Source organism: Podarcis cretensis (assembly GCF_951804945.1).
Source record: "Podarcis cretensis genome assembly, chromosome: 6".
NCBI classification, from domain to species: domain Eukaryota; kingdom Metazoa; phylum Chordata; class Lepidosauria; order Squamata; family Lacertidae; genus Podarcis; species Podarcis cretensis.
The window spans coordinates 631,421-657,763 of NC_137175.1; the positions used below are offsets into that span (position 1 = coordinate 631,421).

Consider the following 26,343-nt stretch of genomic DNA (forward strand, 5'->3'; position numbering starts at 1 on the left):
CACCAAGCCCCCTCCCCTCTGCCCAGCAGCCCCCCTGGTTCCCTGCACCCTCAGCGCCTCTCCAGCACCTGCCCAAGCGACGCCCCGGCAGGAGCAGAAGCGGGTCCCTCCTGCCTGGGGGGCAGAGGCGCCGGGACTCACGGCTTCATGCTGAAGAAGTCCTTGATGCTCTCGGGGCTGACGGGACTCTTGCCCTTGTTCTTCTCGGCCAGCTTGTCTTTCGTCCAGGTGAGGTGCACCTTCTCTGGGGCGGCCTCTGGCTCCGCCTCAGCCTCCGTTTCGTCGCCCGGAGACGGGGAGCCGCTGGTGGCGTTTTTGTCGTGGATGAGCTGCACCTGTGGCAGAGGAGGAGGAGGAGGGCGGGAGAGGTTGGGGCCAGGGCACGGCCTCTCCGCAGCCCCTCGCAATGCAGCCCTCAGCCCCGGTCAGGATCAAGGCCATGCCCCACAAGTCTCTGCCTGGGTGGTCAGGGATGCTTTAGTTGAGATTCAGGGGGCTCGGCTAGATGCCCTCCAGGGGTACCTTCCCATGATTCCACCAGCGGACTGGGTTACCTCTGTGGTCCCTACCTACTCTGATCGCTCTCTTTTTCAGGGCTGCAACAATTTGGCGCTTAATCAGGTTAACTGGAAATGGATTCATTGGGCAAATTCTTTATTTGTGGGATGTAACATCACTGAAGCAGGAACAGTCATTTCCTGCTTGCCCAGAGCGGAGACACAGGGAGATGTTGCTCCAGCCAGGAGGACTTCCTGTCACACCTGGTCTGGACTTCCTCCCCTTGTGTCTGACCAGGTAGATGGGCGTGACTCTGGCAGACCCTATAAAGAGGCTAGTCACCCAGCCATCTTTCTCTTGACTCTCTGGATTCCATCTCTGCTTTTTTAAAAAAATATTTTTTATTAATTTTCAATTAATAAAATTCCAATTGATATCAAATCTTGCCACATCATAATACAAACAATAAAGCCAATTATGCAAAATTTGCAGAGGGCTTCCCATGTTCTGGCTGTTGAGAGAAAGTTCTTTCACTTGTTCCTGCTTTCTTCTCTCTTATTTTTCCAGTTTTATCATTCTGGCATTAACCCATTGTCTTGATTCCATCTCTTCTTGATGCCTTTTTGCTGTCTGCTGGTTCTCAGCCAGCAGCACCTGGGCCCATCCCTCACAAAAGGATGAACCCCACACCCTTCTCTGTAACTGGAACTAAAAGCTCAAGCCTGCCTTCAGGATCACACTGTGAACTGAATGTAAGTAAACCTCATCATTCGTTTTAAAGAAGACTGTTGGGTTGTTATTGTTTTTAAGAGGGAACAAAGGGGGATTTAGCGGGATGTGGGTGGCGCTGTGGTCTAAACCACAGAGCCTAGGACTTGCCGATCAGAAGGTCGGCGGTTCGAATCCCTGTGACGGAGTGAGCTCCCGTTGCTCGGTCCCTGCTCCTGCCAACCTAACACTTCGAAAGCACGTCAAAGTGCAAGTAGATAAATAGGTACCGCTCCGGCGGGAAGGTAAACGGCATTTCCGTGCGCTGCTCTGGTTCGCCAGAAGAGGTTTAGTCCTGCTGGCCACATGACCCGGAAGCTGTACGCCGGCTCCCTCGGCCAATAAAGTCAGATGAGCGCCACAACCCCAGAGTCGGCCACGACTGGACCTAATGGTCAGGGGCCCCTTGACCTGTACCTTAAGGGGGATTTACCAGGAACAATCCAATCTGGAAAAGCCAGACTGGACTGCTGAACTCTAATGATTCTCATGAATCCATCAACTAGCTTCCTGCTATGTACGAGGGAATGTGCTCTCCTACCAGCTCACTAACCTGAGTGTGGAAGGACAATATTTAATCAATATATCCTGGACCCCCAGCGCCCCCCTGGGCAGCCTCACCTCTTCTTCCGGCTTCTCCTCATTGTCGCCCACCTGCTCGTCGGGGACATTGAGGCGCAAGCGCGTGTTGGTGGGGTTCTTGCGCCGGATGGAGCCGCGTGACTCGTCCGTGATGCTCTGGATCTGGGGGGCAGAAGGGAGAGGAGAGGCCACTGGCAAGGGAGTGGGTGGTGCCAGGCTGGTGCCAGGCTCTGGCTGTGTGCCAGGTGTTTTATCTGCTAGTCCAACTTATCCTCAGGCTCCTTGTGGGCAAAGGCTGAGGTGCCAGTTATAAAGCGCATATAACAGGTTTTCTTCATATCACGCCCCCCCCCCCGGTCTGAACACACCCTTAAAACGCCCTGAATCCCTTGTGAGAGATGCTTTAGGGTGGGAGTCATTGCTGGCCAAGAGACACTGAGATCTGTGTAGTGAGAATTATAATACAGTGGTGCCTCACAATACGAAATTAATCCGTTCCGCGAGTCTCTTCGTTTAGCGGTTTTTTCGTCTTGCGAAGCAAGCCCATTGACGGCTTAGCGGATTAGCGCTATTAGCGGCTTAGCGGCTTAGCGGATCAGCTGATAAGCGGCTTAGCGGCTTAGGAAAAGGGGGGGGGAAGGAAAAAAAACCCACAGGAACTCGCAAGACATTTTCGTCTTGCGAAGCAAGCCCATAGGGAAATTCGTTTTGCGAAGCGCCTCCAAAACGGAAAACCTTTTCGTCTAGCGGATTTTCCGTCTTGCGAGGCGTTCGTCTTGCGGGGCACCACTGTATATACCGGTAATAGACAGCCTACAGGGGAGAGATGTGAAAAAGATCAAAGACAGGACAGGGAAAAGGAAGTCCTTCTTTACACAGTGCTTTGTTCAACTATGGAACTCCCTCCCACAGGAAGCAAGGCTGGCCACCAGCTTGGATGCTTTTAAGAGAGGATGAGAGGCATCCATGGATGATGAGAGGCCGGGGGGGGGGGGGCTACTAGCCAGGAGGGCTCTGCTTGGTCTCCCCAGCTGGAAGCAGGGATGTTTCTAGAAGCCACAGGAGGGGAAGGTGGGTGGGCTATCTGTCTGGAATATAGTTGTATTTCAAGGAGTTAGTGATCTCATCCGCTCTTGCAGCCACGCAGCTGAATCGGCTCTCTTCCCTCCCTCTCCCTATATGGGCACTCGATCCAGGAGATCTAGTGATCTGACATGGTTACCCTCCCTGCCTCTGTTTGCTTCCCCCTCTCTATCTCTTGTTCAGCTCTGAGAACAGCCTTTAGTGCCCTAATCTGTGATAGTGCTGGGTACCTTCACCTTCTTGGATGTCGGACATTGTTTGGAGAAAGTGAGGCACTGGGGGAGGGTGGCTAATGAATTATCTGCATCTAGCATGTCGGAGAAGCCACACAGGCTAACAGGCTAGCTATCTATAAATCGGATGGTTTGGGTACAGTTATTAGAAGCTCCTGCATGGACTGATTCTCCTGCAGGGCCCTGCAAACTGAGGCTGCCTGGGGGGGTCCCTTCGCCACTTCTTGAGGGCTTCCAAGTGGCAGATTGAGGCGCTTGCTTGGTATGTATATATTGCTTGCTGTTTAGAATAAAAACCTTCAATCTTCTCACTCACTCGCGTTTTGTGTTCCTTCTGAATCTCATTTTAAAAGAACTGCCTTGCATTTGGCAAGGTGTCCCTGTGATCAAATCCTGCTTGTGGGTTTCCCAGAATGAGCCCCCGGTTGGCCCCTGTGAGACGAGGGCAGATGCAGATCTGACCCAGTTCTAATGTGCCCGGAGGAATCACTGCGAGAGAGCAAGACTCTCTCCTCCCGGCCTCTCTGCCCAGGCCCTTCTTCAGGCAGGGCAGATTTCTCCCTTTGCGCTTGCACGAGACCTTGCAGCGCTTCCCAGCCCATAAGTGGGAGGGGGTATTGCGGTCCACCAGCCCCACGGCCACCTACCTCGCGCTCCCTCTCCGTCTTGGTGAGGTGCATCTGCTTGAGGATTTGGGAGCGCTGCTCCATCACCAAGGTCTTCTCGTAGGTGTAGGCGGAGATGTCACTCTCGTGCTGCGGGAGAGGGAGAGGGTGGGACATGGGGACACCCCAGTGAGAACCTGACGCTGGACTAGACAGGCTCCTCTGACGGCCTTACCATCTCCACGACTTCCACCTCGGCTGTGATGCGCAGGTGGTACAGGAAAGTTGTCAGGTCCTTCTTCATCTGAATGCTGTTGTCGTCCATCTGGGCCACGGTGAAGATCCGCATCTTGCACTTGCGCCACACCTACGTGGGAGGAAAAGGGGCGGTGGAACCACTGAGCCAGCGCACAGCCGGCCCTGCCCAGCTCAGGGGACTCGTTCTTGGGGCAAGGCCTGGCACAACACGGAAGCAACAAGAAATACCAACGATAAAGACCAGGACTAGCCGCCTGAGAAACAGTTTCTATCCTAATGCGATTTTGGTTTTAAACGCAGTGTAAGGTAGTCTCTATGGGAGTATATTGTATTTAATTATGGGGTATCAGAGTTTTTAGGGGGCTAACCAGGCTGGGATAGCTGGGATAGCAGGCTTGTTGGTTTTTGAATGTCTGATGTAGATTTTTTCAGTTTCGTTGTTCTGTATGGGACAATGACAATAAAGACTATCGTATTGATAGAAGAGTGGCAGATGAAGATGATGGACTCTGTGGAACTGGAGAAGCTGACCGGGAAAATCTGGAACCAGCATGATCAAGCTTTCCAAAAAGACTGGAGTAAATTTGTACAATATTTGAAGGATCACCGTAAGCAATTAAAAACACGAGCAGGGTTGTAAGAAGTAATGACAATGATTATTACCTTTTTTACATTTACTTAAAAATTGACATGTTGAATGAGAAAAACGTAAAATGGAAGGTGTATAACTGCTATGATATAGAGATGAGCTTTGAAAGCCATGAGGGGGGCGGGAGGGAAGTCGATAGGCTCATATGAGCAGAAAGTAGAGTGGATAATAAGAATGCGTCTAAATATTAAAAATGGAAATGCAATAAAAATATTACAAAAAAGAACATGTGTGCCTTCTTCCCCAGCAGCTGCCAGAAGAGACTGGAGCTCCAATACAGCCATTTGAGTGGTCACTAAGAGAGTGGAGTGTGGGTGTCCCTGCTGAGAACTTTGCCCTTCCTCGTAGAAGCATAGAGTTGGGAGGGTCCCAAGGGACCACCTAGTCCTGCTGTCCTGGACTGGTTGGATGCAGAGGAATGGTGGGAGGAACCGCCAAGGGGAACCCCAAGGGAAGAAGGCCCAGAGCCCGGAGGTGGGGGTGGGACAACGACGAGGGGTCAGAGGAAGAAGAGGGAGCAGACTGGGAAGAGGAGGTGTCAGAAGCAGAAGAAGCAACAGGGCTTCGTGAGCAGGAAGAATCAGAGGCAGAAGCTGAAGCAGGAGAGGAGGGCCAGACATGAGTCTGGCTGGTGAAGAATCACAGGTCTCTCCCCTTCCTACTGCCATGAGCTCCCCTCCCCACTGGTCTCCCAGAAGCAGAGGAGGAATGAAGAGGGCGGAGGAGTGGTTGTCGGCATGCAGGCATCTCCTCAGATTGCAGGGGGAAATCCTGGAGTGGAGGGGGAAGGTGGGGGTCTTTGATCTCAACAGCTGATTTCCATGGAGTAAGACCACCGAGAACAAGCTGTTCTTCTCATTAGGCCTGACACTCAACCACATCAAGATCATGTTTTTGCCAATAAAGAGTTAGCAGTGCAGAGTTCCCCCTGCAGTGCAGGGTTCTCAGCTCGACACCCCCTTGCGTCTCCCCGAATACCTTGTGTTGACGCAGCAGGAAGGGCAGCAGCATCAGCATCCCTCCGTCATGCACGATCCACCAGACATCGATGTGGCCCTCTGAGAAGCGTTCCGAGTTGGCCGGGAACATGGCCAGGTTCTTGGCCACCAGGAGCGCCATGTGCCCAGCGGTGGTCTCTCGCACTAGCTCTGTGGGGCGCAGGCAGGGGAGAGAAGCGTCACCCACAAGAGGCAGGCACAGGACCCCTTGGGATGAGGGGGGCAGGAACTGGAGCCACAGAGGAGAGGGTGGACAGAGAACCAGTGCTTGAAATTCACACATTTTGCACCCGGTTATTGGCCACTTGTGACCAAGCGAAGATCCCTGGGCGCCAGGACAGCATCTGATGTCTCCATCATCTGGAAGTGCATATCTGGGGATTCCTAGACTGTTTCCACACACTAATACCCTGTTCTGTAGAATTCTATCTGGACAATTGGAATGAATCCCCAGAACCAAAAAGGTGAGTTGAAAAATACAACTTTAGAACTGCCAAGCCACAAAATGGCAACTAGACGTTCCATTTTGGCAACCATAACTCTGGTTTAAGGAGCCACTTGGTGCCTCGCTTATATATCTGAGTTTCTAACACAGCAGAGAACCCTAAGGTGAGCAGAGAGCAGATGAAAAGAAGTGATTCTGCCTGCAGCACATTGTTAATCTTTGGAACTCCTTCCTGCAGGAGACAGCAATGGCCATTGACCTGGGCGGCACTGGAAGAAGATTGGGCCAGTTCATGGGGGGGGGGGGAGTGGGCCATGGCTGGCTTCTAGCCACAAGGGCCACGCTCCCCACTGCCAGCAAGAGGCAGCAATGCTCCTGAGTAGCAGTTGCTGGGAAGGAGAGCGCTGCTCTTGGGCTCAAATCCTGCCTGTGGGTTTCACACAAGAGGCCCCTGTTTGGCCCCTGCTTGGAGAGCCCCCTTTGGCCTGCCCCCCGCCCAGCGTGTACCAATGAAGTTCCTCCAGGTCTGGTGGTCCTCCTTGCTGCGCCAGTTGCGAGGCCAGCCAACCAGGACGCTGTTGTGCTGCAGCCCCCCCAGGCCGCTGGACTGGATCAGGTGGGACATGCCGTCGCGCACCGAGGTCGACGTCACCACCTGGCAGAAGCCCTTCACCTTCTCTGCCTCCATCAGCCGCCGGATGGACTGCGAGGGAGCAGGGAGGAGAGAAGTTGGAGCCCCTTTCTGGCCGAGAGCAGGGATCGGGACCCTGCAACCCCCAGCCCCAGGAGCGCCGCTCTGCCCTGCTCACCTCCTCTGCCCGCTGGACCTGGGCATGGTTGTCCAGGAAGGTGCCCTCCAGCACGGAGCCCACGATGGTCAGCCCCTTGCCGGCCTTCAGCTGGTTGATGAAGGACAGCAGCTGCGGGTGGGCCACGTTCTGGTCCTGATCCACACGGACAAGCACCAGCAGCTGCGGCCTGGGAAGGGGGAGGCGGGAGTTGGTGCTGGCCGGGCCCTCCTCAGAGTAGACCCAGTGGGATGCAGGGACCCAAGTTCACCATGGCCATCAGTGTCAGTGGGTCTCCTCTTGAGTAGGACTAGCATTGGAGGACTCCTGCCAGCTCTCACTGCCTCTCCTTCCCAGTCCCAAGTCCCCTTCCTCTCTCCTGCCTTGCCAGCTCCCTCTGCTGCCCCATCCCTTAGGGATCATAGAACAGTCGGGTCCCCCAAGAGTCATTTAGTCCAGCCCCCTGCCATGCAGGAATCACGCCCCCCTCACACCCTCCTCATGTTCATGCTCTCCCTTTACTCCATGTCTCGTGCCAGGCACATCTCTGCCCCTCCTGCACTTGTTATGCCTGTTGTGGTGGGCAGCTGATTCAGGGCCCCTGGCACCCCACTGCCCAGCAGCCTTCCCACAGGTGCCCCCCGGTCTCCTTGCCTCTCCCTCTCCCCACACCCACCCGGTCACTCTGGCAGAGTCCTGCTCCCTTACCTCCAGTTCTTCGTATGGGGCGGCCCTTCCTCCAGCCGCAAGAGGGCATAACGGGCTGCGCTGAGGGATAGGCCCCGGATCCCATCGCCCCACTCCTTCTCCGCTCTGCAAAGTCAAAGGTCATCCTCTGAGGCCCTTCTGGGTGTTCCTCCTCCAGCAAAGGCCCGGGGGGGGGGGACGGACAACATGAGAACAGGGCCTCTTCTGTGGTGGCTCCCTCTTGGGGAAACGCTCTCCCCAGGGAGGCTTGCCTGGCTCTTTCGCTTTGTCTTTAGGCGCCAGGCAAAAACGTTCCTCTTCCACCAGGCCATTCACTGATTCAACTATTTGTGGCCTCTTAGAGTGTGGGGGTGTTGTTTTTGTTGGTTACTATGTTGTGTATTTTTGTCTTTTAATATTATTATGCCTTAGGATTTAGCCAGAAGTCTGATTGAACTTTGCCAAACATGGGGAACCCCCTGGACTTACTTGTGCTAAGGAGCCACGACGGCTTGGCAGAACTAGCTGGATGGGCCATTCAAGGGGACAAAGACCAGCGATGACCATCAAGGAAACCGTCATAGGGCAAGACTGCCAGGCAAGGGGGAGAGGGACCCCTTCTTGGTCGGGTGCTGATGCACAGAGGCCAAGGCCGGGTTATTATTATTATTATTATTATTATTATTATTATTATTATTAGGGGGGGGAGCTCCTTGCAGTCAGTTTGCAGCGAAAAAGAGAAGGAGGGCAGAACTGCAAGTGAGCTGGGAGTGACCGGCTGGAGGCCAGAGACGCAAGGATGGCTTTTTGCTGTCCTTTGCATCCAACGCTGCCCTTAAGGGGGAAGCCAGACCCTCATAAGATGCAAATGTTCTGCAATCCCTTTAAAGGTTTTGACCATTAAAGCCCTACGCAGCCTAGGACCCACGTACCTACGGGACCGCCTCTCCTGGTCTGCCCCGCGGAGGACCTCAAGGTCCACAAATAACAACACTTTGGAGGTCCTGAGCCTCAAGGAGGTTAGATTGGTCTCAACTAGGGGCAGGGCCTTTTCAGTACTGGCCCCGATGTGGTGGAACGCTCTGTCACAAAAGACCAGGGCCCTGCAGGACTCAACATCTTTCTGCAGGGCCTGCAAGACAGAGCTGTTCTGCCTGGCCTTTGGTTTGGACTTAGTCTGACCCTTACGTTTCCCTCCCCTTATGGTCTTGATTTACCAGCTACTTTAAAAGGAGGCTGAAATTTAAATTGCATTTTAACCTGTATTTTAAATTGGGTTCTTTCTTTTCTCCCCTCCCCCTCTTTCCCCTATTAGGTTTTTATAGTGATTTTATTGGTGTTAGCCGCCCTGAGCCCGGCTCTGGCTGGGGAGGGCGGGGTATAAATAAAATTGTTGTTGTTGTTGTTATTATTATTATTATTATTATTATTATTATTATTATTTAGGAGCAGCTTGTAGTCAATAGAGCAATATAGCATAAAGCTGCCACAGTCTCTGCTGTGTCTTACTGTCCCGGAAGACAACACAAACCCTGGGGTATATAAATTTAATAATAGGGAGGGAGGGGTCAGGAAAGGTGGAGGAGAAAGCACCCCCACTACCTCTGCCCTGGAACTCGCAAAGCAGTGGAGTGAAGGAGGCTCCTAAATGTTATTTAGGATTGCAGAGTTGGAAGGGACCCTAAGAGAAGTCTAGCCCAACCCCTGCAATGCGGGAGTCACTTTCTGGGTTCTTCCCCCAGAAAAAGACCCGGCAGAACCCGCTAGCCCCCGACCCGCCAACTTACCCTCGATATTCAATGTATTTGTAGATGAGTCCTGCAATCAGCATGGCCACCAGCGCATAGTACCAGGAGCAGATGAACATCAGGGCCAGGCAGAGGCTCATGCCCAGGAAGGAGAGGGTCCTGTGGGCACCAGGGGGGGAGGAGAGCTGAGCCCAACCCAGAGGAGCACTGGCAGCCGCCCAGGCCTCACTTGCCACCTCCATCATTCAGCCTGGACACTGAGGTCCAGCGCCGAGGGCCTTTTGGCGGTTCCCTTGCTGCGGGAAGCCAAGTTACAGGGAACCAGGCAGAGGGCCTTCTCGGTGGTGGCGCCCGCCCTGTGGAACACCCTCCCTTCAGATGTCAAAGAGAAGAACAACTACCAGACTTTTAGAAGACATCTGAAGGCAGCCCTCTTTAGAGAAGCTTTTAATGTTTAATAGGTTGTTGTATTTTAGTGTTCTGTTGGAAGCCGCCCAGAGTGGCTGGGGAAACCCAGCTGGATGGGTGGGGTATAAATAATAAATAAATTATTATTATTATTATTATTATTATTATTATTATTATTATTATTATTGCCAACAGGAGGCTCCTCCTGGAGAACAGGAAGGGGCCAACCAAGGCCATCTAGACCAACCCCCTCGTCGCCCCGCAGGAACGGCAGCTCGAGAATCCTTTGCCACTCACCAGTGGTAATACCGAAACCGCGGCCGCCAGTTGGGGGTCCTCAGCAGCGTCTGCACCGCACAGGCCAGGTTGACGAACATGTAGCACATCAGGAAGAACCTGGAGGGGGGGAGCGAGGGCCTGAATGTGGGGGGAGAGAGAGGGAGGCTCAAAGCCACCCCTTCCCAGCGCCTGGAAGGAACTGCCCCATGTGGGGTGGGAGGGTGGGGCTGGGGAGGGCAGCACTGGCAGACCGAGGAGGGCTGCCCTAGCTTGAGGGATGCTCAAGACATGGGGGTGGCTGGGCAGTCTGGCCTCTTCCTGGGAGCTGGAGAGAGACCCCCTGCCCCGTGCCCAGAGGTCCCAGGAGGGGGAGGGGGCGTACATGGAGAGGATTGGGGCCACCTCGTCCAGGGAGGCAATGAGGATGCCTATTTCGCAGATGCAGGCGGTGAGCAGGAGGGCCCAGGTGGGTTCCCCGTTGGCCTTGCCGTGCCCAAAGACCTGCGGGAGAGGAAGAGAGAAGGCAGAGAGATCGTGAGCAGGAGGAGGGTCAGGAAAGGGCCCTGTGACGAGATCTGTGATAAGATCTTTATTGGCTAATTACTTTATGGCCCCAACTAGCCTCAGTTATTGTGGTCCGGCACACTTCCCAGCCGAGCCAAGCTGCGCAGACCTGCTTCTCTCCGGTTTCGCCTTGCAGAGTAAAACACAGCGGAACAAAAAACCGTTGCAGTCTGCTTCAGATCCAGACAAACACACCAAGCACTGTGTGTCCAAATTCATCAGTTCTTTATTGCAGCAAATATTTACAGCTCAGCATTTCTCAGATTCTCCTGGACTGCTAGCATTCATGGCGTCCGTCTCTCTCAGAGACCAAGAGAGAACAACAAGTAGAGCTCCTCCCTCCTTCCACACGTCAGAATGGGAGGCACAACTCAGAACAAAATTAACCCAGTAAGTTCTGAATCCCAACACCCCCTCTTGCCTCCATTCCTGAGGTGATTTGTGGATGTACCTTTGCAGACCTCTGTGAGATCAATCCCTTCCCCAATGCCTTGCGCCCTCTCCTGGCGTTCCTGTCAGGCATCTGTGGAACATCCTCACAACTCTCAGATTCGCACTGTGCGAAACTTACCCACGCACCTGTGGCCTGATACCTCTCAGGTGGAATACCCTTCGTTGTGCGACTGGACCGCCTGGGCACAAACTCAGGCATTTCCTCTGACTCACTGTGGTCAGCAGGTGTGTCCTCTGCATCCTGGGATTCCCCCTCTGACTTAATGCGTCTTCGAATCCTTGGAATTACCCTCACAGGAGAACTAGGCTCACTCTTGGGCTCCCTTTTTACAACTTGCGGAGATGCCCCATCCTGCTCCTGACTTTGGTCAGTGAGCTGATCGTCATCAGCAGACTCAGCCCCTGGCTCTCCTTCCTCCTCATCAGAACCTTCCTGCTCTGAATCAGAAAGACATTCTGAAAGGATATCGCGTCTGGCAGGGGCCTTTGACCTTTCATCCTGCTTATAGAACTCAGCGTGTTTACTGATCAGCAGCTTACTCTGATCACCTGACGGGTACGCAAACCTCCATGCATGAGCCGCTGGCTCATACCCACAGAAGATCATTTTCTGGAACTTGGGCTCACCTGGCCCTCGCAAAGCTTCAGGCACCGGCACCGAGGCCGTTGATCCAAACGCACGGAGGAAGTGAACCTGCGGTTTCCTCCCGTGAAGCATGAAAAACGGTGTGTCTCCTACCACTGAATTGTAGGACCGATTCCAGGTGAAGCTCACATATTTAACTGATTCCATCCAAAACCTTGAAGGTAACCCAGAGTCTGACAGCATCACCTGTGCAGCCTTAACCAGAGCCTCACTTCTTAGCTCTGCCACCCCCCTCTGTTGAGGAGAAGTCACTGTGTGACTTATCCCTTTCTTGTGAAAGAACTTCTGCAAAGCAGACCCAGTAAACTGTGCGCCTCTGTCACTAGCAATTTCCTACACCTTCGTGGAAAACCTTAGTTCCACCTCCTCAATCCAACGTCTAATCAGCTGTGCTGCATCTTCCTTGGATTTGAGACCATGTGTCCAGGTGTTCTGCGAAAAATCATCCTGCAGCGTCAGCAGAAACCTGGCCCCTCCCAAACTTGGTTCCTTCATGGGACCCAACAGATCTATGTGCACAAGATCAAAAGGTTTTGTGGTTACCCTCTCCACCCTGGGGTAACTGCACCCTCTTACCTTCGCCTGTCTGCAAGCCTGACAATCTAGGACTCTTGCACATTCCTCAATTCTACAGCCTTTGCAAACCTCAGGTAGCACCTGTAGTTCTTCAAGACAAGCATGAGCTGTCTTCTTATGCCACGCACAAGAACATGAAACATGAGTGGGAACTGTAGCACGCAGGGCTTGTGCTTTCTCAACCTTCCCCTCACCCTCCAGAGACGTTTTAAGAATGAAGAGATCATTCTGTCCCTTTGCAACTCTGACCAGTTGCTTCCCTCCTTTGGAGATTGTACAAAAATCGTGTTCAAAGCAAACCTTAAACCCCTTTTTCAACAAATAAGGCACAGATAAAATACAGTGTTGCACTCCTGGCACAATGCAAACTTCCATCTGCTCCTGCAAAACAGAAAAAAAGATATTTGCAAAGTTAGTCACATTTTTCTTTGTCCCATTTGCAAACTGAACAGTTTTCCCAGCCGGAATTGCCTTGCAATTCCACATCTCGACTGCAGGGGTCTCTGGAATCAGGTTGCAGTTAGCTGCTGAGTCGATTAGAAAGCGAAAGTCAGTGCCTCTCTCAGAGCTGTCCTCGAACAACGCCATACTGGCAACAAACGGCTCGCTGCCCCCTCTCTTTGGGCTTCTGCAGCAGTTCTCTCTGGTTGTCTTGACAACCAACTCCCCCTTGCTCAGGACCTTGGCAGCTTCCGTAGAAGTAGCCTCCTCCGTTGCCTTGGAGACCGGCCTGGCCTCTGCGTTCCCACGCGACTCTTTAGGCCTTATCTTCACTTTGTCCAGGTGGCCGACCTTGAAGCGTCTAGCTCTCCGCAGCCTTCCAGACTTTGGCTGACGACAATCCCCAGTGGAAAAATACTGCCCAGGGCTCCTTTCAGCTGGCCTGGCCCCCCTTCTTCCGGAAGAGCACTCTGTGCCAGCCCTGCCCTCGCTGAAACTGCATTTCACTTCAGCACTCACAGTGGAAAACTTTTGAAACTTGCCTTTGGAATTCTCAGCCCCCCGACTTGCACCTCAGGGACTGGGGCTACAGCCATCTCCAGGCTCTCCATGACTTCTCCAGGGCCCTGGCCTCCTGCTGAAGTTTCACACAAACTTCTCAGCACCTCCCAGGCAGCCCTTGCTGACTTTACGCCCTCCAAACTGGGCAAGAGTGATGCATGTACGCATGCTTTTAGCATAGCAAGCTCTCTTTGCATTCTCTGCTGGCTATCTTCAGGCAACGCAGCCTCAAAGCCTGTAATGTCTGTCCCTTCAGGACCTGGATTCAGGGGAAGTGGCTCTTTCTGGCTTACATCCCAAAGCCCAGTAACCAGAAACCAACCCCTTACTCTTCTGGACCAGGTTGCCCAACTTCTTAAAGTGAGCTTTTCAAGCGGAACGTCCTCAAGGACCTGGCTGTCTGCCATTCTCTCCTCTTCCCCGGGGCCCCAGCTGCTACTCACGTATAACCAGTCAGCTCTCCGGCACCCGATTTTTCAGCTGCTCTCCCAGCTCTCTGCCTCTCAGCATCAGGCAAAACACAGAACGCAGACCTCCGCTTCGCTTCGGTAGCGTCTTCCCAGCTGATCAAAGCTGACTTCAAAGAACACCGGCAGACTCTCAGCAACAGTTTTATTAGCGGTAATTAGGTCCCCCATAACCTGTGACGAGATCTGTGATAAGATCTTTACTGGCTAATTACTTTATGGCCCCAATTAGCCTCAGTTATTGTGGTCCGGCACACTTCCCAGCCGAGCCAAGCTGCGCAGACCTGCTTCTCTCCGGTTTCGCCTTGCAGAGTAAAACACAGCGGAACAAAAAACCGTTGCAGTCTGCTTCAGATCCAGACAAACACACCAAGCACTGTGTGTCCAAATTCATCAGTTCTTTATTGCAGCAAATATTTACAGCTCAGCATTTCTCAGATTCTCCTGGACTGCTAGCATTCATGGCGTCCGTCTCTCTCAGAGACCAAGAGAGAACAACAAGTAGAGCTCCTCCCTCCTTCCACACGTCAGAATGGGAGGCACAACTCAGAACAAAATTAACCCAGTAAGTTCTGAATCCCAACAGGCCCCATACCTGGTTCTGGGGAGGGAGCGAGAGGCGCCCCTGGGAAGAAATGGCCGCAGCGCCTGGGACCTTTTGGGTTGGAGGAAAGGTGAGCAAGAGAAGTTTGCCAAATGACGGCTGGCCTGGAGAAAGTGGAGAGAGAAGGGAAGGCTCTTTTCCCTCCAATGAAGCTGAACGTTGGGAAATTCAGGGCAGATGGCAGAAAGCCTTTCTTTACGCAGTGCAGAGTTAAACTAGAACTCCCTCCTGCAAGAGGCAGCAATGGCCAAAAATTGGTTGGATTTAAAAGAGGGTTAGGCAAATTGATGGAGGAGGAGAGGGCTATGGATGGCTCTACTCTGCTTCCACGGTCGGAGGCAGCAATGCACCTGAATGCCAGTTTCTGGAAACCACAGGGCTCTTGTGCTAGGATCCTGCTTGTGGGTTTCCCACTGCGGTTTTCCCACTGCTTGGCCACTGTGAGAACAGGATGCTGGGCTGGATCCTGCAGGCTCCCCTGATCTTCTCATGAAGGGGACAGCCAGACATGATTATGCACTGACAGCAGCCCAGCAGATCTGTCCCTGTTTGGCCTCTGCTGCCAGAGCAAAAGATGGTTCCTGGTTCCAGGGTGCAGCCAAGTCTTCCGGGAGTTGATCCGAAGTCCCCTTTGGGTTATTGTCCAATCCCTCCTGCTCCATAATTTGAGCCTTTTTTCTTTTCTTTTTTTTTTTTTGCAAAATCACACAAGTTTTTTTTAAAATTGCAAATTTTGCCAGGCTCTTCATGGCGACACTTTGCTGATTTTGCCTCCTCGTTCCTTTTAGCAGAAAGGCAGTGCCAAGTTGTTCAGGGTGCTTAGAACAAAAACGGAGCACAAAGAGCTCCAAAAAAGATTTCTCTGAACTGAGAGAACCCGCAGTAAAAATGGCAAATGCAATCCAGTGTGATCAAAAGACATTTATTTCACAAATACACTCATGGAGTTTGAACTTGCAGTGAGTGACCAGGAAGGAGCCTGTGAGGTTGTAGTGAACAGCACCACGAAAATGTCACCCCAGTGAGTGGCAGCCGCGAAAAGGGCAAATTCCATGCTAGGGATCGCCTGTCAACAACAACTTTATTATTGCATTAGCCGTGTGGCCATAGCATAATATACATAGAAATAGCAACATAAAATAGGGGGGGAGGTAAAGGTAGATATCGTCCAAGGCGAATACAAGGATAACAAAAGTGACAGGGGATTTAAAACATCGAGTGGCAGAGAATGCAAAAACAAGTTCGATTGTGCGGCATATCGACTACAGCTGTGGTGTTAAAGAAGAAGTTAGTGCCGCTTTCCTCTTCATCACACTAAGCAGGAAGTTAGCTGTCATCTCGGTAATCCAACAGTCAGAATCCTGCAGAAGAAGGGACACTATCCAGGGCTGGATTGGGAGATGAAGCTTGTTCACGAGAGGAATTAGAAACCGAGATCTTTCGTCTGTCCAGTTGGTACAGAAGAGCATTACATGTTCCATAGTCTCCAGAGCCATGTCGTTGCAGGTGCATGTTCTATTTGCGATGGGAGCTCTGGAATAGCGACCCGACAAAACTGCTGTAGGAAAACAGTTGAGACGGGCACAGGTAAAGGCCCTTCGCTTAGCCTCCGAAGGAATTGTGAAGCAGTATAGAGGGATCCCTTCAGGGGGTGGAATGGCTTGGGCTAAGCCTGAACACGGCCCTCTTGCATGGGAAGCTGTGTTAGAGAAATCAAGTTGCTGTAACTTCTTTTTGTTTGAAGGTAGGGCCGCCGGGCTAATACACTCTAAGTTAAAAACAGTTTTACGGGTCAAATTGAAAAGAGAGCGGAGTTTGAGATTAATTGTAGTTTTCCAAGGAGAATTATGAATATCTCTTAAGATCAGATTGGAGAAACCTCCTCTAATTTGAGCATCCGATGCTAATAGGTGGGAGCTATAGGAAATGGCTCGACTCCATGCTCGTTTTTCAATTGAGGGCTGGGCGAACTCAAGTCGTAGGGCTGCACCTGAGACACATCTCGGGACACTGGAAAGAGATCTCAGAAACATGTGAAGTGGGCGATCCAAGTTGCCTGATATTGCTGTAGTCCATACTTCGCTGCCATATAGTAATTTAGGGACAACTTTAGCATTAAATATTTGAATTGCTGCTGGAAGGTGTTTGCCGCCCTTCTGGTGGTAAAATCGGACAATGGCATTAGAGGTCGTGGTTGCAGCAAGAGAGGCAGATTGTAGATGGGTGGTCCAGGAGAGATTATAGGTAAATATTAAGCCTAGATATTTAAAGGCTTTTACCTTTTCTAAGTAGCCACCTGTGATCTTAAACGGCTCCAGCTTGAGTTTGCGGGAACGAGTGAAGTGGACGACTTTCGATTTTTTATAATTAATATTAAGAGCTTCCGCCTTACAATAGGCGATAAATGCATTAACTGCATTTGCTAGGTCCGCGGCTGTTCTGGATAAGATGACGGCATCATCTGCATAGAAAAGGGAAGCAACGGGGTGGCCTGCTAAATGAGGAGGATACTTAGTTGCTAGGTTCAAAGGGGAAAGAGCATCAGGAAGATAGAGATTAAACAGTAAAGGGGCCAAGAGACAACCTTGTCGGACACCCCTGGCCGTTGGGAATGGAGCGGTAAGGGAGCCGTTGGGACCAATTCGGACACGAGCTGTGGTGTTTGAATAAAGGGAAATAATTAGGGAGAGGAGGTGCGGATCAATTCCCAGATGGATGAGTTTGGACCATAATCTCTGCCTAGGAATGGAATCAAAGGTGGCCTCCAAGTCCATGAAAGCGGCAAACAGGTGGCCTTGCCTTGGTGCAGTGTATTTACTGGCAAGGTGATAAAGAGTTAGACAGTGGTCCATGGTTGATGCTGACTTTCGGAAGCCAATCTGTTCTGGCGGTAAAATGTTCCTCTCATGGACCCATGAAAGAAGTTCTTCCAGTAAAACAGCAGCAAATATTTTCCCCGGAATAGATAATAAGCTGATGGGGCGATAGTTCCTAGGGATGTTTGGCTGGCCGCCTTTGAAAATCGGAACTATTGTAGCTTCTCTCCAGGAGTCGGGGATGTCTAAGGCGGAAGAGATAGCGGTGAATACAGGAGTCAGCTGTTCACTCCACCAAAGAGGATCAGTCAGGAAAAGGTCCAACGGGACCATGTCTGGGCCGGGGGCCTTATTTCTTCGCATGGACATTATGATGTTGAAGATGCGGGTTGAGGTGAAGATTACTGAGGAGGTGGGACTAAGAGAACAGGAACAAAGGTCCAACGGGGATTGAAGGTGGTCTGTAAAATGATTTGGAGAAGCGAAACTGGCTGAAAAGTAGGCGATCCATGGAAGTCATGGATGCTTTAGTTGAGAGTGCTGCATTGCAGGGGGCTGGCCTAGATGGCCCTTGGGGTCCCTTCTAATTCTACGATTCCATGGAAATAAAACTGACACTATTCTAAGGCTGTTACACAAATCTATGGTGCAGCTACACTTGTGTATAATTCTGATTTATGGTTGGGAAATTGAATGAATGGGGAAGTCACGGCTCTACAGCACATGGGCAAGAGCTCTTGGGGTGGGATGTCCTTGCTGGGTGGGCCCCAGCCGCCCCCTGTACCAGCCCCATTGCCTCCTTGCTCTCCTTTTGCTGTGGGGCCCAGGCAGGAGTCCAGACAGCCCCAGCCCCCTGGCAGCCGAGGAAACAGCTTTGGGCGAGAAGCTGCCAGGGGCGAAGGAAGGACCTTGCAGCTTCTGGCTCCAGAGCACCTTGCGGAAAGTGTGGAGCGGCAGACAAGGTGGATGTGGCAGGTGCAGCCGAAGCAGCTGACAACTCTGGCTACTTGAAGGGGACACCTCAAGGGCAGGAGGAGGTGCAGGAGCAAAGGGGGGGCCGCGTCCAAACCCTCAAGGCTCAGCGAGGAGGGGGCTGCGGGAAGCGTGCATGGGGGCACTGCAAGGGCAGAAGGAGAAGCAAAAGATGAAGGCATGTGGCCCGCCCCCCTCCCTCTCTCCCGTCTCAAGGTGGGATCAGATGTTCACGAGGACGAAAAGGCAGCTGAACGGCTCCAGACTTCCTTTGCTGCAGTATTTGCAAATCAGCTTACGAACATAAGCAGAGTCTGCTGGTTCAGGCCAAAGGGAGCCCATCTAGTCCAGCCTCCTGTTCTCAGTGTTAGGATTATGATGTTCCGTTCCACCTAAATGGATGTGTGGGGCTGTTGCATGGCACATGTCTGTTTACATTCCAGCACAGCTTGCCGGGAACTTCTGTTTGTGTATTGCTTTTGCTTTGTGCTTCCTGCTTTTGCTTGGACACGAAGGGGAGCAGACATCTTTTTCCTTTGTCCTGATGCTGAATAAACGCCTGTAAATATGCCTCTGTCCGCTTCTTCTGTTGCAAAGAGTTCTTCTCTCTGCTGGCTTGCGTGCTCAGTCTCTAAAGGTCTCTGAGGCTTGAGTTGCAGTTTTGATGCTATTCCAAGAACCGGAGTTCGCCCGGCTGCCGGCCGGTGGGCTGGAGCCAGCTGGGGGCTGCCAATTGCCCCCGTCTCCCAGGACGCATCCCAACACTCACAGGGCCGGAGGGCAAGGGCAACTCTACTCTCCTGGGGTTTCCAGCAACTGGTATCTCTGACCACGGAGCCTGAGCCCTCTCCTCCTCCATCCATCACCACTGTCTTCTGGAGGAAGGAGCTTGACTATGCCTGGGCATCTGGCGCACAGCTGGAGACAGGGCACTCGGCTAGACCCAGCCTGGCTCAAACCCAGCACGATGCTCCCCCTGGTCTGCCTGCGCCCGCTCTGACCTTAGCTGGGTTGATGCTTCCACTCAAGAGGGGCTTCACCATCCAACCCATTTGATTTGAGAGGAGACAAGGGCACAGGTGACCTTGGAGATGAGGGTGCTGAGACTGGCAGGGCAAAGCTGCCTCTTGTCAGGGGCCCTGGGCTTGTTTCCTTTTCTTTCTGACACCTGGAGATGTTTCTGTCAGAGGCAGTTTGAGGGCTGCGTGTCGAAAGCCCCTGCTCAGCCACCAAGCTGGGGGGCGGCCGACCTCACAGGGCCCTGGGGGGGGGATGCAGCCCTGCCCACGGCTCAGGTGGCTTTTAAAGGGACAAGGTACAGGGACGGAGAATTAATTGCTCTTGTTATAATTTGGTTATTGTTGGGAGTAAATTGGGAAACTAATAAAAAAAATTACAAAAGAAGAGATACATGGATGGAGGAGGAGGAGAGGGAACTCTTTCGGGTGCCATCAGCAAAAGGGAACTTCCAGGCTACCTGCTGGGAATTAGGGGAATTATCTTTGGGCTCTCCTGGACGCCTCTGACTGGCCACCGAGGGAGCAGAAGGACACAAGAAGCGCCTGTGGGGTCAAGCCAAGAGCCAAGCTGCTCCACCATCCTGTTCTCCCAGTGGCCAGCCTGTGGGAAGCCAGCAAGCGGGATCCAAGCATGAGAGCAACTCTCCCCTCCTGCAGTTTCCAGCCACTGGGATTCAGGAGCATGGCTGCCCTGACTGCGCAGGCAGAGAAGCGCCAGCCAGGCTGGGAGCCCTCCAGGGCCCTCTTCTCCATGGTTTTGGCTAATCCTAGTGATGCTGCGGAGGGTGCCAGGAGGGTTGGAATGCACCCTGTCCGACCAACCGCTTGCTGTGTGCGCACACACGGGTGTGCATGTATCTGTGCCCGTGTGTGTGCGAGAGAGAGGGGTGCAGGGAGGGGGCACAGGAGTGGAGGCAGGAAAGCCGACGCCTGCTCCTGTTACCCAGCATGGCTCGTCCCTCAAGTGAAGACTGCAAAAGAGGCAGCTGAGGAGGGAGTTTAAAATTAGCCGCAAGTCCCTGTCGGCTGTCGGCTTGGATTTGCGCAGATGTGGCTCACTAAGTGCGCCGAACGCACTGAGAAACCGGGGCCCCCACAACCCACACCCAGGCTGGCTTCACCAGCACAGACACACGCGCGCAGCACATCAGGCCCAATCAGACAAGGGAGCTGGGCCAGGATCAAAACCAGTTGCATCTCTGTCCCACCTGCTTCTCCAAGGAGCTCAAGGGGGCCTGCAGGATTCTGCCCCTCCGCATGTTAATCCCCACAACAACCCTGAGAGGGAGGCTAGGCTGCGAGGCAGGGACTGGCTCCCAAGGACTGACCCTCCTGGTGAGCTTCATGGCTGGGGGGGGGCGGGATTTGAACCCAGGTCTCTCTCCCAGGTGCTGGTCTGACCCTCTAAGCACTGTGCTCTTCCCCCCTTTTCCTGCTACTAGGAAACAAGACCTCTCTACGTCGGTTGCAATAAACAGTCTGAAGCAGTTATTTAAAAGGCCAATTAGAAACAAACATTAAAGTTACATTATATAGATACACACACACATATATAATAAAGAGTAGAAAACATGCATACTTATTAAAACCACTTCTCAAGATTATGGGTTAAAGTTATGAGCCTGGAAAGTGCGCTGGGACAAAAACATTTCTAGCCCATAACAGGGCAGTGAAAGGGAGTTCCCAAGAGTGCGGACTTAGCATCATGTGACAGTTGCAGAAGTTCCAGCTCTGCAGATCCCAGCCCCGGAGGGGGCACAGAGTGACCTGAGGCCACAAGTGTAGGAAGGAAGAAGACCCCCGATCCTTTCCTCCCATGGGCCACTTCTGAATTCTGCAGAGGGGGCAGGGTCCTCACCAACCCCCCCCAAAGGAAACCCCTTCAGTTCAACTCATTCTTGGCTGCACCAGGAAGGGTCTTCCTGACTGCCCCCCACCCCGCGCTGTGGCCACGCTCCTCCCTTCCCCCCAGGCAGGCACTTACCCGCAGGAAGGGGACGATGCCGTCGCGAGAGATGGCCTGCAGAAGGCGAGGGGCCCCCGTCAGGCTCTGCAGCCCAGCTCCGCAGGTGGAGAAGAAGGACCCGAAGACAATGACCCAGGGGGAGGGCCAGGCCAGTGTGCCCACCACCAGGTTCCCGCTCACGGCCTCGCCAAACCTGGAGGGGCAAAGGGCAGGGCTGAATGGACTGGCAAGCTCTGCGCTCTGTACAGTGGCATCTTCAGTGCTTTGGGTTTCGGTGTTTTGATTCCACGGTTCTGTGCTTCTACGGTTTGCTGAGAGCTGCTTTTGGGCACAGCACCTCATGGGCAAAGCGGCACGTAAGTAAACTCAATGGATCAGCTGGTCACCTCGCCTGCCATCTGCTGCTCTGAGCCCCATCCCACGTCACAGAGCAGAACTGCCTCCTCTGGCTTTGTTTTATAAAATTTGCACACCGCTTGATTGTAAAAAGATAACCCTCAAAGCAGTTTACAAAAAAGAGAAAGCAATAAAATCATCTGTAAGAAGAATGAATAACAATTTAAAGCTTCCAAAAAGTGAAAAGAACAATGGACTAAAAACAGAATGAAACTGGCATCAGCTTTCTAAGCAACTGGACAAGCTTGTCCAAACCAACATGCTCTGAGCAGGCATCGAAAAGAGAGCAGTGGAGGCACCTGCCTGGTATCAAGAGGCAGGGAGTTCCAAGGGTTAGGTCTGCCACCCTAAAGGATCAATTCCTTAAGAATGCAGAACGGATATTATGTGGCACTTGTAGGAAAGCCACTTCCGCAGATCTATGAAGTCAAGGGGGCATGTATCGGGGTGATCTCGCAGGTAAACTGGGCCCAAGTTGCAAAGGGCTTTATATACTAACAGTTTCTACTTGGCCTGATAGCAAACGAGCCTGATCGTGCAGATTTCCGGGCAAAAGTCTTGCATGCTGACAAGGCCTCCTTCCTGTCAGCAATTGTGTGGCAGCATTCTGCACTAACTGTAGCTTCTGGATCAGGAGCAAAGCAATCTAGTCTTGATCCCTGCTGGGTTGCCATAACTGATGCCCCCAAAGCCTGTGTAGAAGCACAGCCCTCCCAACATTTCCGTCCCCAAAACTGGGACGTCAGGAGGGGTTTGCCAGCGCTTTCTGCTCACTTGCTCCAGAGGGAGCGTCTTTTGGGCCGGGATTCCAGCTCTCGACTTGTGCCACACCAGAAACAGGACATTCTGGGATCCAGACAGAAGCCGGGATTGGCTTCCGTGATCCGGGATGTCCCACTTAAAATGGGACACTTGTGAGGGTGTGAAGAAAGGCCCCACCTGCTCCGCCCTTTCCCCAGCGGACTGAGGAACGTGCAGGACTGGACCAACTAACTCGGACTCTTCCTGGTCAGACAGAGCCAGGGGTCACCCTCCCAGGGGAAGGGAGAGAGACTTCAGCAATCCACGTGGCCTTGGCATTGGGTTCCTTCCAACTCCAGGGATGCAGTAAATTGGAATCCCTACATTGTTGTGGCATGGGCAGGATCAGTCCAGATTTAGAGCCACAGGGCTCAGGTTTATTTCAGACTCTACACGGACCTTCTACTGGCTCCCCACCCACTTTTATTCTGAAAAACGTTCCTTCATTTGACCGCTGGATTGTGTGTGATGGGTTTCAGAATGTCCCCTCCCTGTGCCCAGATGCTTGGCATTTGAGCTACTGGACGTTTAGGGCTGGAAGTGACTGGCACACTCTCCTGAGGTCTGGGGAGACTCAGCGACTGCCTGGGCTGCCTTTACTCTCTGAGTAACTCACAAGGGATGTCAGTGGGAGGGGGCTGGCAGCAGCTAGCAGAGAGTAAGACCCACTGGCAGCCCTGCAGGGCTGTTGTGTTGCAGTTGGCAAGGAAGTGGGCAGCAGAGCCTTCTCTTGGCTCCCTCTTCATCTCAGAGGGCAGCAGCGTTGGGAAAGGGGGGGCCTGCTTCTCCCCTTGCGCAAGAGGCCAGCGGGGACGCCTGGATGAGTTCGGCTCAGGGCAAGAAGTCTCTCCTTTCCTGGCAGCCCCCATAGCTGTGCCAACCCTGCAAGGCTTATTAGTCCTAATTTTATTTCCATTTTTATTTTATTTTATTGATTTGCTAACAAACCTAAAGTGCAAGCGTGACGAAACAGAAGGAATCAAAGACTTAACCCACAAAGCGTCTCAGCCTGGAAGGACGAAAGCAAAAAGGAAAAGGACACACAGCACAGCCGCAAAGCAGGAGTGGAAGTGGAAAGCACAAAGATTCCCTTTGCAAATCATCAAGATTTTTGAAATAAAGAAAGAAAAGAATTCTCCAGCTTGCAAAGGTTCCGTATGGCCCTAAATGAGCTGGTGGCCCTCCGTGACCAGGTGCCTCGATATTTGCATAGGGAATGAAGCCATTAGTATTATGACCCAAAAATGTCAGTGGCAGCTGCAGCAGCAGCTTGGGTGGCCTAGATAGGGGAAGGGCAGCTGAATCCCGGCTGCCAGGAGGGAGCTCAGCACCACAGGCAGCGGCTGAGGCCGGCATCCTGCCGGGCGAAGAGAGCAGGGAAGCAGGAGGGGTCCCTTGGCAGGGCAGGGGGGGGGGCTGCACTGGGCACAGAGTTTTCTGTCTTCCAAGGGCTTAGCAGGGGGTCCCTCTCAAGGCCACTGCCCTGCTTTGCTTATGCTCTTTATGTGGCACATTTTGTGTTTTGCGCTGCAAATCTTCTCTTGATGGAGGGCGGCATATGCATTTATTAAAGCTATATGCCAAAGACCACAGCGCAGTTTGCAACAAGAGGACACAAGTTTGAAAACATAACCATGTTATCTTAAGATCCTTGCGTTTCCCACAACAATAGCAAAAAACAATACCCGGCCACAGACATGTTTAAGGTGGCTGCAGAATGTTTAATCAACGCGAGGCCTGGTATTATCATTTTATAAATTATTATTATTATTAGGACACAGGTGGCTCTGTGGGTTAAACCACAGAGCCTAGGACTTGCCGATCAGAAGGTCGGCGGTTCAAATCCCCGCAACGACGGGGTGAGCTCCCGTTGCTCGGTCCCTGCTCCTGCCAACCTAGCAGTTTGAAAGCACCTCAAAGTGCAAGTAGATAAATAGGTACCACTCCAGCGAGAAGGTAAACGGTGTTTCCGTGCACTGCTCTGGTTTGCCTGAAGCGGCTTAGTCATGCTGGCCACATGACCCAGAAGCTGTACGCCGGCTCCCTCGGCCAGTAAATCGAGATGAGTGCTGCAACCCCAGAGTCGTCCGCAACTGGACCTAATGGTCAGGGGTCCCTTTACATTATTATTATTATTATTATTATTATTATTATTATTATTATATACGCCAGGAGGCCAGTGGTCCCCTAGCTCAGAGAGAGAAGAATACTCACTTGTCCCGGAGCACGACGCCCTCAATGCAAGCGCCAAAGAGGATGACGGAGCTGATGTCTGCGGGAGCGTTAAGGAAGGAGGCGGCGGGCAGCTGGGATGGCTGGAAGCTCTGCCTGGTCCTGAAGGACCCCCCCCCCCCTTTGGGACCAGGCCGGGGAGAATCAGGGCAAGTGCTGGCATGGGGCATGGGGGAGACAGAAGGGGGGGTTTGGCGAGAGGGGTCGCCTGACATTATTTAGCTGCGGTTCCTGCATTGTGGGGGGTTGGGCTAGATGACCTTTGGGGATCCCTTCCACTCGACAACCCCATGAATCTGTGCTGCCAATGGGACCGCTTGATGTCTTCCTTCTTGACGTGGCAGCTCTTCCTCCCTTGTCTTTGGTCGGCGTCCCAAAGAGGCAAAAGAGGAGCGATGAGCTTGAAGGGCTGGTCTGAAGCTGAAGGCAAGAAGAGACTCAAAGGGAACACCTGGAAGGCACCTCTTTATTATTTGCTTATTTCATAAAATTTATACGCCGCTTCACTGGAAAAATAGGCACCGCCTCAAAGCGGTTTACAAAGAGAAAACAGTAGCGAGAAAAATTAACAGCAACATTTAAAGATTTTTTTTGGAAAGCGAAAGTGACAACAGACGAAAAGCAAATTAAAACACGTGTTAATTTTCTAATTGAGCTTGGCTAAAGAAAAATGCTTTTAGCTGGGCCCCCAAAAAAGTTCCTGCTTGGAATCAATAGGCAGGGAGTTCCAAAGGTCACATTCTTACACATGCAGAAGGGATATTTACGTGGCAGCTGCAGCAGCGCTGCTTGTGCAGATCAAAGGGGTCAGGTGGGCTCATGCGGGGCAAGGCAAACGTCCTGTCCCCATAGATGGAAGCGGCCCCCGCAATATGGGCACAGTGGCTCCTGGCCCAACATGAGCCCAGGGGGCAATATGTGTGTGTGACACAGAGACAGGTTTTTTTGGGGGGGGGCTCGCTCTGGGGCATCAGGCCAGCAGCCCCTGAATTGGCCGCACAGGTATGACCTCTATCACCTGGCTGAGCCCCATCTGGGGCTGCCGATAGCAGAGGGGCTCGGGAGGAGCCAGCCCGATTCTCCAAGGCCCCCACCTTCCTCTGGGAACAGGGCAGGCTCCCCGGGGGCAAAGGATACAGACTGCGGATGTGGTGGCGATGGCGAGGATGGTGCCCGTGGGAATGGACTTCTGAGCGTCACGCAGGTCTCCAGACCTGTTGGAACCAGCCATGATCCCTGAGGAAGAGGGAGGAAAAGGTCAGTTGGAAGGGACCCCCCAGGGTCATCTAGTCCAACCCCTGCAATGCAGGAAACACAGCAAAAGAATCCCCGACAGATGGTCCCCGAGTCTCTGTCTTGAAAACTCCAGGGAAGGAGAGCCCCCCACCTTCCCAGGGAGTCTTTTCCCCTGTCAAACAGCTCTATCACCATCCCTAACGTTTAGCTGGAATCTCCTTTATTGTAACTGGAAGCCATGGGTTCGAGTCCTGCCCTCCAGAGCAGGAGAAAACAAGCTGGCTCCCTCTTCCATGGGGCAGCCCTTCAGGTATTTAAAGATGGGTATCATCTCTCCTCTTAGGCTCCTCTTTGTCAAGCTAAACACTTTTGCAAACTCACCACTGGACCCCGTATTCCAGGTGAGAGGAGAAGGTCTCCTCATTGGGGAACTTCTCCTGCATCCTCAAAGAGGATGCTTGAAGAGGAAGGGGCTGATTGGCAGGTGGGAGGGGCTTCTGATTCTGGTGCCCAGCTGAGCCCCCCTCCAGCTTCCCTCTCGCGTGCAGATGTGAGATCCCTTCC

The 26,343-nt window shown here is 52.7% G+C and overlaps 1 protein-coding gene across 2 annotated transcripts in view; it reads right to left on the reverse strand.

Moving 5' to 3' along the window:
- The window catches only part of SLC12A5 (solute carrier family 12 member 5), a 117,853-nt gene that overhangs the window by 2,006 nt on the left and 89,504 nt on the right, over positions 1-26,343 (reverse strand). For both annotated transcript variants that reach the window (XM_079978974.1, XM_079978975.1), the window contains exons 10-23: positions 25,681-25,779; positions 24,526-24,583; positions 21,133-21,307; positions 10,412-10,530; positions 10,048-10,146; positions 9,382-9,501; positions 7,616-7,720; positions 6,929-7,097; positions 6,627-6,822; positions 5,655-5,824; positions 4,005-4,136; positions 3,812-3,919; positions 1,888-2,010; positions 142-335 (exon numbers count right to left, since the gene is read on the reverse strand). In XM_079978974.1, the coding sequence (XP_079835100.1) occupies positions 142-335; positions 1,888-2,010; positions 3,812-3,919; positions 4,005-4,136; positions 5,655-5,824; positions 6,627-6,822; positions 6,929-7,097; positions 7,616-7,720; positions 9,382-9,501; positions 10,048-10,146; positions 10,412-10,530; positions 21,133-21,307; positions 24,526-24,583; positions 25,681-25,779 (1,867 nt within the window). The remainder of the gene's footprint in view (positions 1-141; positions 336-1,887; positions 2,011-3,811; positions 3,920-4,004; positions 4,137-5,654; positions 5,825-6,626; positions 6,823-6,928; positions 7,098-7,615; positions 7,721-9,381; positions 9,502-10,047; positions 10,147-10,411; positions 10,531-21,132; positions 21,308-24,525; positions 24,584-25,680; positions 25,780-26,343) is intronic.